Source organism: Balaenoptera physalus, assembly GCF_965194825.1.
Source record: "Balaenoptera physalus genome assembly, chromosome: 11".
NCBI classification, from domain to species: Eukaryota; Metazoa; Chordata; class Mammalia; order Artiodactyla; family Balaenopteridae; genus Balaenoptera; species Balaenoptera physalus.
In genome coordinates, this window is record NC_138896.1 from 16,979,841 (window position 1) to 16,992,323 (window position 12,483).

Genomic DNA, 12,483 nt, shown 5'->3' on the forward strand with positions numbered 1-12,483 from the left:
AGTTTTGTTTCATAGTTCTGTAAGAAAATAAGATTTTGTTCTACACTAATTTTATATTACTACATAGATAATAATGTCTTTCTGGAAATTTGAATCAGTGATTCTTGTATTGGCTGTTAAGTAGCTAGCAATCTGGAGTCTACTTTAAATTCAAGAAGACACGACTTACTGGTCCATAACTATTTGGGTTGGCATTTATTTTGGATTCTCAGGTGTTTGCCCTGATCTCTCCTGTTTTTCTCCCCTTCTCTCCACAGATTGGTGAGAGACAAAGAGTGTTAGTCACAGAAGAATCTTTTGATTCCAAGTTTTATGTTGCACACAATCGATTCTATGAGCAGGTAAGAGATAATCCCATGTTCTTAGGGTTTCTCTAAAATGAGAAAGACTTCTAAAAGTAAATCAATTTAAGCAAAAGAGACTTAAAGCAGGGGGGAGGTGTAGAATCTTGTCGCAAGAAGGCTATTTTATAGCATCAAGCCAACCAGGCTAACATGGGGCTTATCTTTGTGGCTTAATCTCCAAAACATTCTATACAAAGGAATAAGTGTGTTTTAGTCCTCATTCATCTTTGACAGGACCAGCCTCTGGCTTTGCGGAGTTTGGAACAGGCAATTCTCACTGCCAAAATCCCCACAGCCTGGCAACGTGGAGGGGAAAGTTCTGTCCAGAAGACAGGAAGGATGTCTGTACCGGCGACATCAGCCTGGAAGGGCAGGGATTTCCTGTCCCTGTCACAGCACTCACACAGGCTTTTGATTGGTTGGTCTGTTGGTTGGCTTTTTTAGTTTTGTTTAGTTTCAGGTGTTGTTTTTTGGGGTTTTTTTGGTTTTTTTAACTTCCACATTGATAAAAAACGCTGGGGGCAAAGGGAAAAGAGTCTGTTCGTTGGACTCAACTCAAGTCGTGTGAACAACTCTGGAGACCAGCGTAAGGATCAAACCAGCTTCACTATGAGAGTTTTGTTCGAGGCCAACCCGAAGGCCTCCCCACTCCCTGCCCGTTAAAGTAGTGTGCTTTGCCCCACCAGCAGCCAGACTTCTATTTCAGCATTTGGGATTCCACTACCCCAGGTGGTAAAGCAATTCAAAAGCGATTGAAGAAAACAGTGCCTCCTTCAGGGGCCGTGGACCCTGGGAAGGGGCCAAGGAGGAGGTGTCATATGCCCCTCCAGGTTAGAGACTCCCATAAGGGCGTAGGGTGAAATCCTCTGGGTTTCCAGGCATAGGTCATCCCTGGATCGTATTCGCTTTCTTAATATCAAGTGAGTTTTCCTACTTTTCTTTTTCTTTTCCTACTCTCATCAAATGACAAGTGAAATTTTTTTCTGTGGGTCATGGCTTGGGAAGGCTCTTCAGGCCAGCCTGGGCAAGTCACGTAAGGGATGGGCAAGGGAAGCCGACCGCCCACGTTAGAAAGCAGGGAAGCAGGAGCCGGAGGGGCCTCCAGCGTGGATGGTCCACGTGGAATCGTCTCAGACTGGGCACTGGGTCCTCAGGGAAAGCGGGGGAGCTTTTCATGGCCCAGACTGAAGGTGCCCTGCTCGGTCCCCAGTAGAGACTACAGTTGAGGATGGGTTCCGAACACCGCATGTTTGAGCTGAGTCTGTCTTCTCCGTCTTCCACCTCAGTAATTGACTCCAGAGGGCCATTTTCCTATTCAGGCCAAACTTCTGCTCAGCCCTCGGGAGGAGCTTGATTGTATTTCGGTTGCCTCTTTCCTCTCCTTTCTCTTGCCATCTGGGTTTTCGCCTCAGCAGGGAACTTTTTCCCCCTTCATTTTAAAGGCGATGGCATGCCTCATTAGCTGTTTCCTCCAATTTAAAGCAGTCGAGCTTTTTCCAATTATTAAAACCGGAGGGAAAAAAACACTGAGCCCTTCATTCAGATCAAGGCAGCAGATCAAGGAGAGTTATTTTCCCCGAGAATAGTACCAGATCTCCCAGGGATAGTTTGCTCTAGAGATTTTCTTGTTTTATAAAAACTGATTTAAAAGGGCTTTCATATCCTGATACTAAAGCTCTTTTAGTCCATTTGCTTGCCATGAGTAATCCACCACCCAGGTGACTTTTCTTCCTATACTTTGATGAAGCAGTGTACTCAGTGGCCATAAAAAATCAAACTCAGAAAGACCAAGATCCATTTCTGCCTCTCGGAGAAATTGGCTGTGGAACTTCTGGCTCTCATCTGATTTTTTTTTTTTTTTTTTTTTTTTTTTTTTGGTCTCTACAACCAAGCATATCAAAGATTTCATGGGAATTATTTTTCTACAAAAAGATGACTTCCAGAAGATTGTATCTAGATATCAAAGTATTGCTGGATTAGAATTAGTCTATTTATTTTGGATTATGACTTGAAAAGATTGGCAAGTAGCTCAAGTACTGAAATAGAAGTGTGAGGGAGACATAATACATACAAACTACCTGTAAGTCCAAGAGGAGGGGAAACATTTGCTCGAGGTAAACAAGTACCTCCGTCAGTAATCTCTGGTGGAAAGGGACCATCTGACAGTTTCCTGTGAGCCAGCCAAAGTACCCTTCAGAGGCCTGCTTCTACGTGGAGGTAGAACTAACAAATACACGCTTTTCATAACAGAGCGAAAGAAATGAATGACAGCCATCAGTTAAAGGAGTCATTTAGCTCCAAACACCAAGGTCTGGAATATTGAAAAGGTGGCTTTGAAATGTTCTTCCTCTTCCCCCAAAACACACACACACATGTGCACTTGCACACACACATATGTACCCAAACCTGCGGGCCTTTATTTGAAGTGGCTGCTCAAATCCTGACTCTGACAGCGAACTTGGAAGGTATTAAAAGTATAAGGCTTTCATCGGTGTTGTCCCAGTTTTCTTCATTGCCTGGGACAGCCAAGAGCAGGGTATCAAAGGCCTGTCCAAGAGTGACTGGCTGATGCCTCGGGCGGTTCCAGGCCTGCCTTCCACGTGCCCTAGGACCACAGGCATCCCACAAGGAGAGAGCGCTGTCTGCAGCCCCTTACCCCTCCCAGAAATGCCTCCCCTTCCTGCGAGATCCCCAGGTCCTTGAGCATCTGGAAGATAGAGCCCACTTAGGAAGGGATCCCCAAAGAGAAAAAGGACATTAAGGGACAAGTGAGGAGCTCTGAATAAAGTGTGGACTTTAGTTAATAGTAATACACCAGTATTGGCTCATTAATTGTGACACATGTATCATACCAACATAAGACGTTAATAAGAGGGACACTGCGTCTGGGGTATACGAACTCTCTGTGCTATCTTAATAATTCTGTAAGTCTAAAACTGTTCTAAGATAAAATTTTATTTTTAAAAATTAAGCCTTCTCTAATTTTTTTTAAGGTTTTAGTGCCAAAGAACCCCACATTCATGGGGAAAATGGTCGAAGTGAACGTTTTTGAATCAGGAAAACATTTTATGAAAGGGCAGCCAGTTTCAGATGCCAAAGTATACACGCCATCCATCAGCAAACCATTAGCAAAAGGAGAAATCTCAGGTTTAACAGAGGTGAGTAGAAGATGCTTTTCCTTTCTACCCTGCTAGTAAAACAGCAGCTCTGGAAGCACAGTGATTTCCCACCATGTTTCTGTTATCATTTATAGTACCCTTTTTATGTATGCATGAGGCTTTAATCCTTTCTGACAGATTGAAATCTGAATTAGAAAGATGCATTTATGCTGATGCCTATAGCTTTGCTTCTCTGCCTGTGAAGGGAATAAGCTGTTTCTGCTTCTAGGCTAGAAACAGAGGGCAAAAGCCATTATTTTCAGGTGAAAGATTTAACACGGAAGATGATCTGATCCGGTATGTTTCTGTGTCAGTAGATCCTGAGTGGAAGGGGGTAAGGAAAGGATAATTTTTGTGCTTTGCAAAGCTGTTTGTAATATAGTAAAAACCTACATACAGTTAAACAGGCATTAAACAATGTCAGTATATGTGGTTATGGTGCCTTTCTCTAGGGTGTTAGCTGAATATCTGCTTGAGTAATGTGGAGTGAAAATTAAACATTTTTTTCTTTCTATAAAAAAGTAACCTGACCCCTATTTTATACCTTGGTAAATACGGCTGTTTGCCAAGCTCTCTCTTACATTTCATTGAGCTACAGCTGTAAAAGCTGATGGAGTGTGAAATGAAAATGTGTATCACATTTCTAAGCATCATTTGATGTCCTTTCTTCAACACGATTGTTAAGTGCTCCCCAAAAAAGTATATAGCGATGACTTAACATTCAGAACAATGAAAATCTGGCTATATAATTCCAAAATTGTTTTAATATATGTATTATCTTTTCCCTCAAAAGAAATGTCAAGGGCATGTTAATTAAGCTTTAGGATTAATGACAAAGAAGTTCATATTATCTATATTCTCGCTTATTGTGCTGGTGGACTCTGGAATCCAAATGTGAGTGACACCCTCTCATGAGCTTGACGAGGACACGTGAGGAAGCCGTGTGTGCAGCCGTCTGACCGATTACGGAGTGACGTGGGCCAGCCTTTGTCCAAACCCTGCCAAGCGTGTCACCCTGCTCAACCAGGAGTGAACTCTCCCACTTGATGAGCATAACCGTTAATGTTTGCTGTTGTTTAGAAAAAAAATCATACATCATACGTGGGGCTTTGGGTGGATGGCCAGGAAGGAACAGTGTAATCTAGCATTTAAATTATATTGCTAGGGATTCGGCTTTTGACGGGTTAACTACTACTTCAGAACTTTTTAAAGGAAGTGGCTTTAAAAAATTTTTTTTCTGTTTTTCCTCACTGTATGTTTTACAAGGTTGATTTTAAATCGCCACAGTGAAAAGGATTTTATGACAAATGGCAGTGGTGGGCAAATTATTATTTCAAGACCCTGCCTGCTTTAATTCCTTCATGTAAGCCTATTGAAAAGGGTGGTATTTTTTTTTTAACATCTTTATTGGAGTATAATTGCTTTACATTGGTGTGTTAGTTGCTGCTGTATAACAGAGTGAATCAGCTATACGTATACATATATCCCCATATCCCCCCCTCTTGTGTCTCTCTCCCACCCTCCCTATCCCACCCCTCTAGGTTGGACACAAAGCACTGAGCTGATCTCCCTGTGCTATGCGGCTGCTTCCCACTAGCTATCTATTTTAGATAGTAGTGTTTGGTAGTGTATATATGTAGCGTCTGGTAGTGTATATATGTCCATGCCACTCTCTCACTTCGTCCCAGCTTACCCGTCCCCCTCCCTGTGTCTTCAAGTCCATTCTCTACATCTGCGTCTTTATTCCTGTCCTGCCCCTAGATTCTTCAGAACCATTTTTTTTTTTTTAGAGTCCATATATATGTGTTAGCATACGGTATTTGTTTTTCTCTTTCTGACTCTGTATGACAGACTCTAGGTCCATCCAGAAAAGGGTGGTATTTTAAAACATCACATTAATAATACACAAATAAGGGAAAGCAGTACCCTTTCACTGGTTCCTTAACTGTAATGTTGCTTTCTAAAGGGGCAGCCCCACTTAAATTCCATGGGACAGCTTTTTCTATTCTCCGCTGCCTCCCTCCAGCCTGGGAGATGGTGTCATCAGTTCTCTCAACAGGCCTCCTCTGAGCCGGGATGACCCAAAAGCCCTAGGTGAGACGAGGATAAAGGTCGTTTGACTGCTGGCCCTTCTGGGCCTCTGGGAATTATAGTCTGATCGCATGCATGAGGCCAAAGGGTTAGGAATATTGATTTGGGCATTTACATTAAGGGGAACATCAGGCAAGTCCTTTATCACCATTTGAGACTTCATGTAAATTAATGAACATAGCTTTACGCTTCATTATTTGTCTGCTTTTAAAGATATGCCAAACTCAGGGTCAAAAATGCTTCCCTAATGAATTTGTCCTGGTGTTACAAATGGTTTTGCTAATGATATGAACCAAAATAAATTAAGCAGGAGGAGAACAGCTTCCATTTTTCTAGGATTTAGAAGTAGATGATAGAGGTTATAATCCTGTCTCAGACATTTTGAGTCTTTGAGTACTGATAAAGGTGCTGGGACTCTTTAGTGAAAAAATGAGCCTCACCCTGTGGATGAAGTGTGACCCCGGAAGCAGTTACACCTGAGTTTGCATCTGTGACTTGCCAGTTTACCCTGGGCCTGTGACTCCTCCGAGCTTTAGTTTAGTCTGTTAAATGTGACAATAATGTCTGTTTCATAGGGTTGTTGAAAGGAATGTATTCAATAGTGTATGTAAACCACCTAAAACTATTTTGGGGACGTAGTAAATAGTTACTAAGTGGTTATTTTCCCTTTCCCCCAAATCTAGCTTCTCTAGAAAGAGCAGACTCTGCAGATGACCGTGGTACTATCAGCTGTGGTCTTGTGATCACGCAGTGCACATTGTATTGGAGTGGGGATGATCTATTAGGGTAATTTGTTCAGTGCCAGAGACACCAATCCTGTCAGAATTTCTATCTTCTTAAATTTTCTAGGCTTTTCCTGAGTTTTTCTAGACTAATAACCTCCTCATACACACTTTGTAAAGAAACCTAGAAAGGCCAAAGCATCTAAAGCAAAATATTGTATAAAAAAAATTATTTTCCATAGTAAATGTATTTCCTTAATTGAGAATTTTAGGATTATTCTTTAAGTATTTTAGCCCTATGCTACTTTGGACTTACTTTGTCTCACTTTAGGCACTGTTGACCTCTTTCGATAAAACTGGTGAGGGGTACAACAGACCAGGGGGAGAAGCACAGGCTGGGTACGAGTTACGAGATCTGGATTATAGGATTCTGGCATTTGCAGTAACAGACTCTTTGACCTTTTGTATGTCACTTAGGTTCCCTGGACCTCGGTTGTCTCTAAGACTCTGTGATTGAAATATTTCATTTGACAAAAATGGATTGAATGCATACCCTGTGGCAGGACTTTGAATTCTAATTCTGTACTGTAAATATTAATAGAAATCAGGCCTTGTTATTTTCAAATAATAATAGTTACATAAATGCCCATAACATGGTGGGAAAGGAAAGCTATAGTAAAGTCAAAAGCTTACTGTCCTCTCAGAAATGATATTCTAATAAAAACAGCATATAGTAATATCTTTTTATGATTATTACTATTCCTCTTTTCAGTTCAGTTAGAGGAATGGAGGAAGAGGGGAAGGGGAGAATAGGATAGAGAGACAAAATTAGTCTGATTATTTTTAGGGGAGGTGGGAGCCAAAATGCCACCTCTAACCTAATAGGGAACATTTTAAAATAAATATCATTTAAGGGTAATTAATTTCAGAAATAGGTTATGTAATAATTATCCAATGGAAGGCATTGTCGAGTTCAAAGGGATAAATATAAATCAAAGAAAGGATAGATCATGCCCTTTTCTATGGAAACTGTCAGGCAACTTTGTTCTTAGCGGGGAGAAGAGACGGGAGGAAGCAGGGGACACATAAATTTTCACAGACGTTCCAGGACAGTGATTCTCAAGTGTGGTCCCCAGACTTGCAGCATCAGCGATAAATGGGAACTTGTTAAAATGCAAACTATTGGGTCCCAACCCAGGCCTGAGCCAGAAATTCTGGGAAGGGGACCCAGTAATCTGTTTTTTAACAACTTGTCCAGGTAATACTGATGCAGGCTGAGGTTTGAGAGCCCCTCTTCCAGGAAAATGATTCTCAAGTGGGAAGGAGTGTTTGATATTTGTAAAAACAGTATGTTTAGTGAAAGGGGCCAAGAGAGTAGGAACTTGGGGAAAAACAGTTTTGTGATGTTTTAAGAGCATGATATTTTTACCATGTTCTCTCGTGGAACCTAAATCTGTGTTAACACATCCAATTTAATGTGATGATCTTTTTTTATACAATTCATGTTTCTTGGAAAATTACTGTGCTGTTCAGGCATTCCATCTGAAGAAAATCTTTGGGTAAACAGGACCTAGTGTCACCTGTACCAAAATCCATGACTATTTGATAATATGAAAAATCATCTGAGAGCCATCATCAAAGAGTAGGATCAAAAAGCTGTTTTGCTTTAACTCTATTCTGGAGAATTTCTATTGCAGAAAATTTCAAGCATATACGGAAGTAGAGAGACTAGTATAATTATCCCACCTACTTATCGCTCACCTTTAACAGTTATGTCACCTCTGCCCTTATTCACCCCCATCCCCGCTCTGATTCTTTTGAAGAAAATCCCATTTACCATTTTATTTCATCGAGGTATATATCAGAAAATATCTCTGAAAGATGAAGACTCCTTTTAAATACAGTATCAAATCTAAAATAATTAGCATCAATTCTTTATCCAGTTAATGTCAACACAGTGTTCAAATTTTGCAGTGTTTTAAGCAGTTTGTCTGAATCAGAAGGCAAATCAGGTCCACTCATTGCAATTAGTTAGTATGTCTTGTAAGTCACTTTTAATCTATCGGTGTTCCCTTTTCTCTCTTTTTTTCTCTTTTTGTATTGCAGTTTATTTGTAGAAGAAACCAGGTTGTTTGTCCTGCAGCGTTTCCCACAGTTTGGAATTTGCTAATTGTATCCTCTGATACAGGCTTCTCTGTTCCCCACTTGTTTTATAAATGGGTAGTTAGATTTAGAGGCTTAGTCAGATTCAGGTTTGGGTTTTTGACAAGATTACTTTGTGTGATGCTGTGCATTTCCATTATGAGGCATAGAATGTCTGGTTGTCTCTATGTGTCAGTGGTTGATGAGCATTGCCTAGATTCATTGAGTCATTAGGGGTTTCAAAATGGTGGCGTTCTAATTCTGTCTCCCCTTCCTCATTTATTAGCTAAAAGCGCTTCCATGAAGAGAAACTTTGCCTTACTCATTTTTGTTTACCCTGAGGTACATTTCTGACAGGAAAGGTGAGATAAAGGCTTGATGTCTTTCTCTCTGTTTACCAGTTTTAAAAATTTGAGTTGATTCTGTAACATTCTCCAAAAGTAGCCAATGAGGGTGTTTTTAGTATTATTATAAACTCATGGATTTTGCATGTTTGATATGGTTTTATCCATTGCAGTTATTATATTTAATTGGTGCTCAAGTAGTTGCATTTTTGGAGAGTGGAAGCTCATCAAATTGGCTCCTCAGTCCTTTGACACAGCTCCTGAAGTCTTTGATAGTTACTTTGCTTTTTGATGTGACAAGATGTTCTAGGCTCATTCTTTGCTCCAGACCGGGAATCAGCCATGTCTCTAAGGAGCCTTGGTTTCTTTTAGTTAAACAAATGATATTTAGAGCCTACAGTGTGGGCTATTTAATTGGTCATTATTTTTATACCTTTCAGCAGGTGGAGCTACAAAATCCACCCCCCCTTTTTTTTTCAATTCATACTAATGCTCCCATCCAGGTCAAATTCTGAAATTTTCTGTCTTGCACCTGTAACTTCTTTCTTCCATCCCAGTTCACAGTAACACTGCGTAATTATTCATTTGCTTTATCCTATAATATTCACGTAACTGTCTAATAATAACTATACCAACACGATCACCAACAATATGATTACTGAAAGCAGTTTAGGTGGTGGTGGTGGTTTTTCCGCTGTTTTTGTTCATAGAGTGCATCCCACTAGGGATGTACAGGCAAAAAACGGTTCTAAAGGCACCCGAAATAATTCTTCTTCATATAGGTATACCAACAAATCAGTACATAAGTAGGAGTATTCGTTTTCCATTTCTTTGAATTTTTAACACTTAATTTTGTTTCATAATTATGTAAAATACTTTGCAAAATCGAATCTACAAAAGTGTTCTGAGAAGCCCAACTTCTACTACCCCTGTCATGTCCACCCTGTTTCCTTTCTTACCTATTTAAGGAACTGTTTTTGTTTGTTTTAGTTTTCAGTTTATTCTTCCAGTGGTTTGTCTTAACAATGTAAACATTTATATATATTACATACTTTTTATTACCTTCTTCTTAGATAAATGGTGGATACTTTTGCTACTTTCACTTAGCAATATATCTTGATGGTTACTGCCTAACTGTATATAGAAATTCAATGAATGTTTCTAATGATTTTTCTTAGGCTGTTAAACAAAATACGTAAAAGTCTATATTGCTCTAGCACCTGAGTTGAATAATATTACCCTGTATGAAACCCAATACCCTTTTGGTCAAAGAAAAGACACGCAGAATTACCATATAGAGAGGACTGGCTCCTAGACCTACAGGAGTGGACCGCAGCCTGAGGGAAGGCATTAAAGTGGCCAGAGAAACAATAGGCCAGAGGATAGAAGTGGTCAGACATGCAAGCAAAACAAGGAAGGTCCAGAGCCAACACTGGCAGAAAACACCTGTGTCCCGGAAGAGAGGCTGCTTTGGCCGGTGGACTTCAAAAAGTCAGAAAACTATCCCTGTTTAGAAATGAATGCATCTGGTTACCTTAGCCTGGTACCATTATACACGTGATTCATTTACTTCCCTTTGTTCCTATGCAAATCTGCCTTCCTGCAGGAAGAAAACAGATTTGTTCAGCCCTCTGTAAATGTGCTGTTTATAAATTGGCATTCCAGTTTTATACACTGGACTCCTGAGTCCCATCCACATGATCCCTTCTGTAGATGCTGGGCGGTTGAGTTTCTGAGCTTTCAAGGCTGTGAGCCAAACCCTGGGCCATGTTAAATCCCCTAAGGGAACAAATGCCACCCCATGTGGCCTCTGGAGAGATTGCAAGGGAGTTTTCCTCTCTCTGTACCTACTCTGCATTGCCATTGGCTAAAGACTCCACGCCTACTGCTATGACACAAAGCCGGTATTTATGGAGTGTTTATTATGGGCTAAATACTGTATCTTACACGCGTTCACTCACAGTATCCCCATAATGCTGTGAGGCAGGTACTATTCTTATCCCTATCTCAGAGATGAGGAATCTGAGCATCAGTAACTCGATAAATAAGAACAACTTATCCAAAGTCACAAAATTAGAAGGTGGGAGAGGCAAGCCGGGATTTATTTCCCAGTCATACCAATTTCCAAGCCTGTGTCCTTGGTTTTGAATTGTGGTAGAATACATATATAACATAAAATTTACCATCTTAACCACTTTTAAATGCACAGTTCAGTAGTGTTAAGTACATTCACAAGTTGTTCAGCCCATCTCCAGAACCCATTTGTTTCATCTTATAAAACTGAAAGTCTATACCCACTGAACAACTCCCCATTCACTCCTGCCCCTGACAACCACCCTTCTGTCTCTGAACTCACATACGAGGAATCATAACAGTATTTGTCTTTTTGTGCCTCGTTTCTTTCACTTAACGTAATGTCCTCAAGGTTCATTCCTGTTGCTGCATGTGTCAGAATTTCCTTCCTTTTGAAAGCTGAATAATATTCCATTGTGTATTTATACAACGTTTTGTTTATCCAGTCATCCATCAGTGGACACTTGGGTTGTTTCCACCTTGTGGCTGTTGTGACTCACGCTCCTGTGAATGTAGTTGGACAGATATCTCTTTGAGATTTTGCTTTTAATTCTTTTGAGTATACACCCAAAAGTGGAACTGCTGGATTACATGGTAATTTTAACTTTTTTAGGAACTACCATACAGTTTTCCACAGTGGCTATACCATTTTACATTCCCCCCAGCAGTGCACAGGGGTTCCAGTTTCTTTCATATCCTTACCAGCCCTGATTATTTTCTGGTTTTTTGGTAGCAGCCATCCTGATGGGTGTGGGATCAAGCCTGGGTTTTTAATCCCAGGCCTATACTACCTTTCCTTTTTGAGTTGCAGGAGTCTTATTTGACAACTTCTGGACAGCAGTTTCCTTTTATATAACAGAGAAGCTTACACTAGGTACAAAAAAGGAGAGAAAAAAAATGATGAGAAAATGGACAGTATTAATCCTCTTCTCTGTGTTCTGTTAAAAGTGGTTCGAGTTGTGAGTTTGCCTTAGGAATACATGGGAATGTGAGCGCTACTGCTGCTTGGTAAAGACGAACCAGATTTACTGCTGACGTTCTTTCTCCTTTTATGGCCCATGTTATAACAGATCACTTGAATCCTCCCACTTCTAGGATCGATACTTAAGAAGTCAGAGCTATTTTGTGCCTGGCAGAAGAGAGAGAAGAAGAAAATTCTCTCCTAATTCTAAACTTAAAAGTAGTGAGTTTTATTCCAAAGTTTTCCTCTTATTAGTTTTATTCCTAGTCATAGAGAATTGCTTTAAAGAAAGAAGAGGTAGGGTGGCTTTGTGAAAAGAGCTCGAGATTTGGAACCTGTCAGGTATGGGTTCAGATTACAATTACAATTCCTGTGATGTTGTACAGCACACTTTCTTCAGTCGGTCTCTTCATCTGTAAAATGGGCATAACTAATTTGCAGAAGATTAAATTAGATAATGTGGACAGTGTGCCCAGTGCATAGTACATATGTTAATATTTGATAAAGGGATTCAGTAAGTATACCTTTAAAAATCAGTGATTTACTGGCTTCTATTTTAATATTTTTACTTTAATTTTCTAAGTGGTACTTTGCTTCCATTGGTCGTCACTATACAACACAGTATAGCAAATAAGAACATGGATTCTG

At 40.2% G+C, this 12,483-nt stretch overlaps 1 protein-coding gene across 4 annotated transcripts in view; it reads left to right on the forward strand.

The window, feature by feature from the left end:
- Positions 1-12,483, forward strand: part of CDKAL1 (CDKAL1 threonylcarbamoyladenosine tRNA methylthiotransferase) — a 640,596-nt gene that overhangs the window by 603,695 nt on the left and 24,418 nt on the right. For all 4 annotated transcript variants that reach the window (XM_082415179.1, XM_082415181.1, XM_082415180.1 and 1 more), the window contains 2 exons: positions 258-341; positions 3,338-3,502. In XM_082415179.1, the coding sequence (XP_082271305.1) occupies positions 258-341; positions 3,338-3,502 (249 nt within the window). The remainder of the gene's footprint in view (positions 1-257; positions 342-3,337; positions 3,503-12,483) is intronic.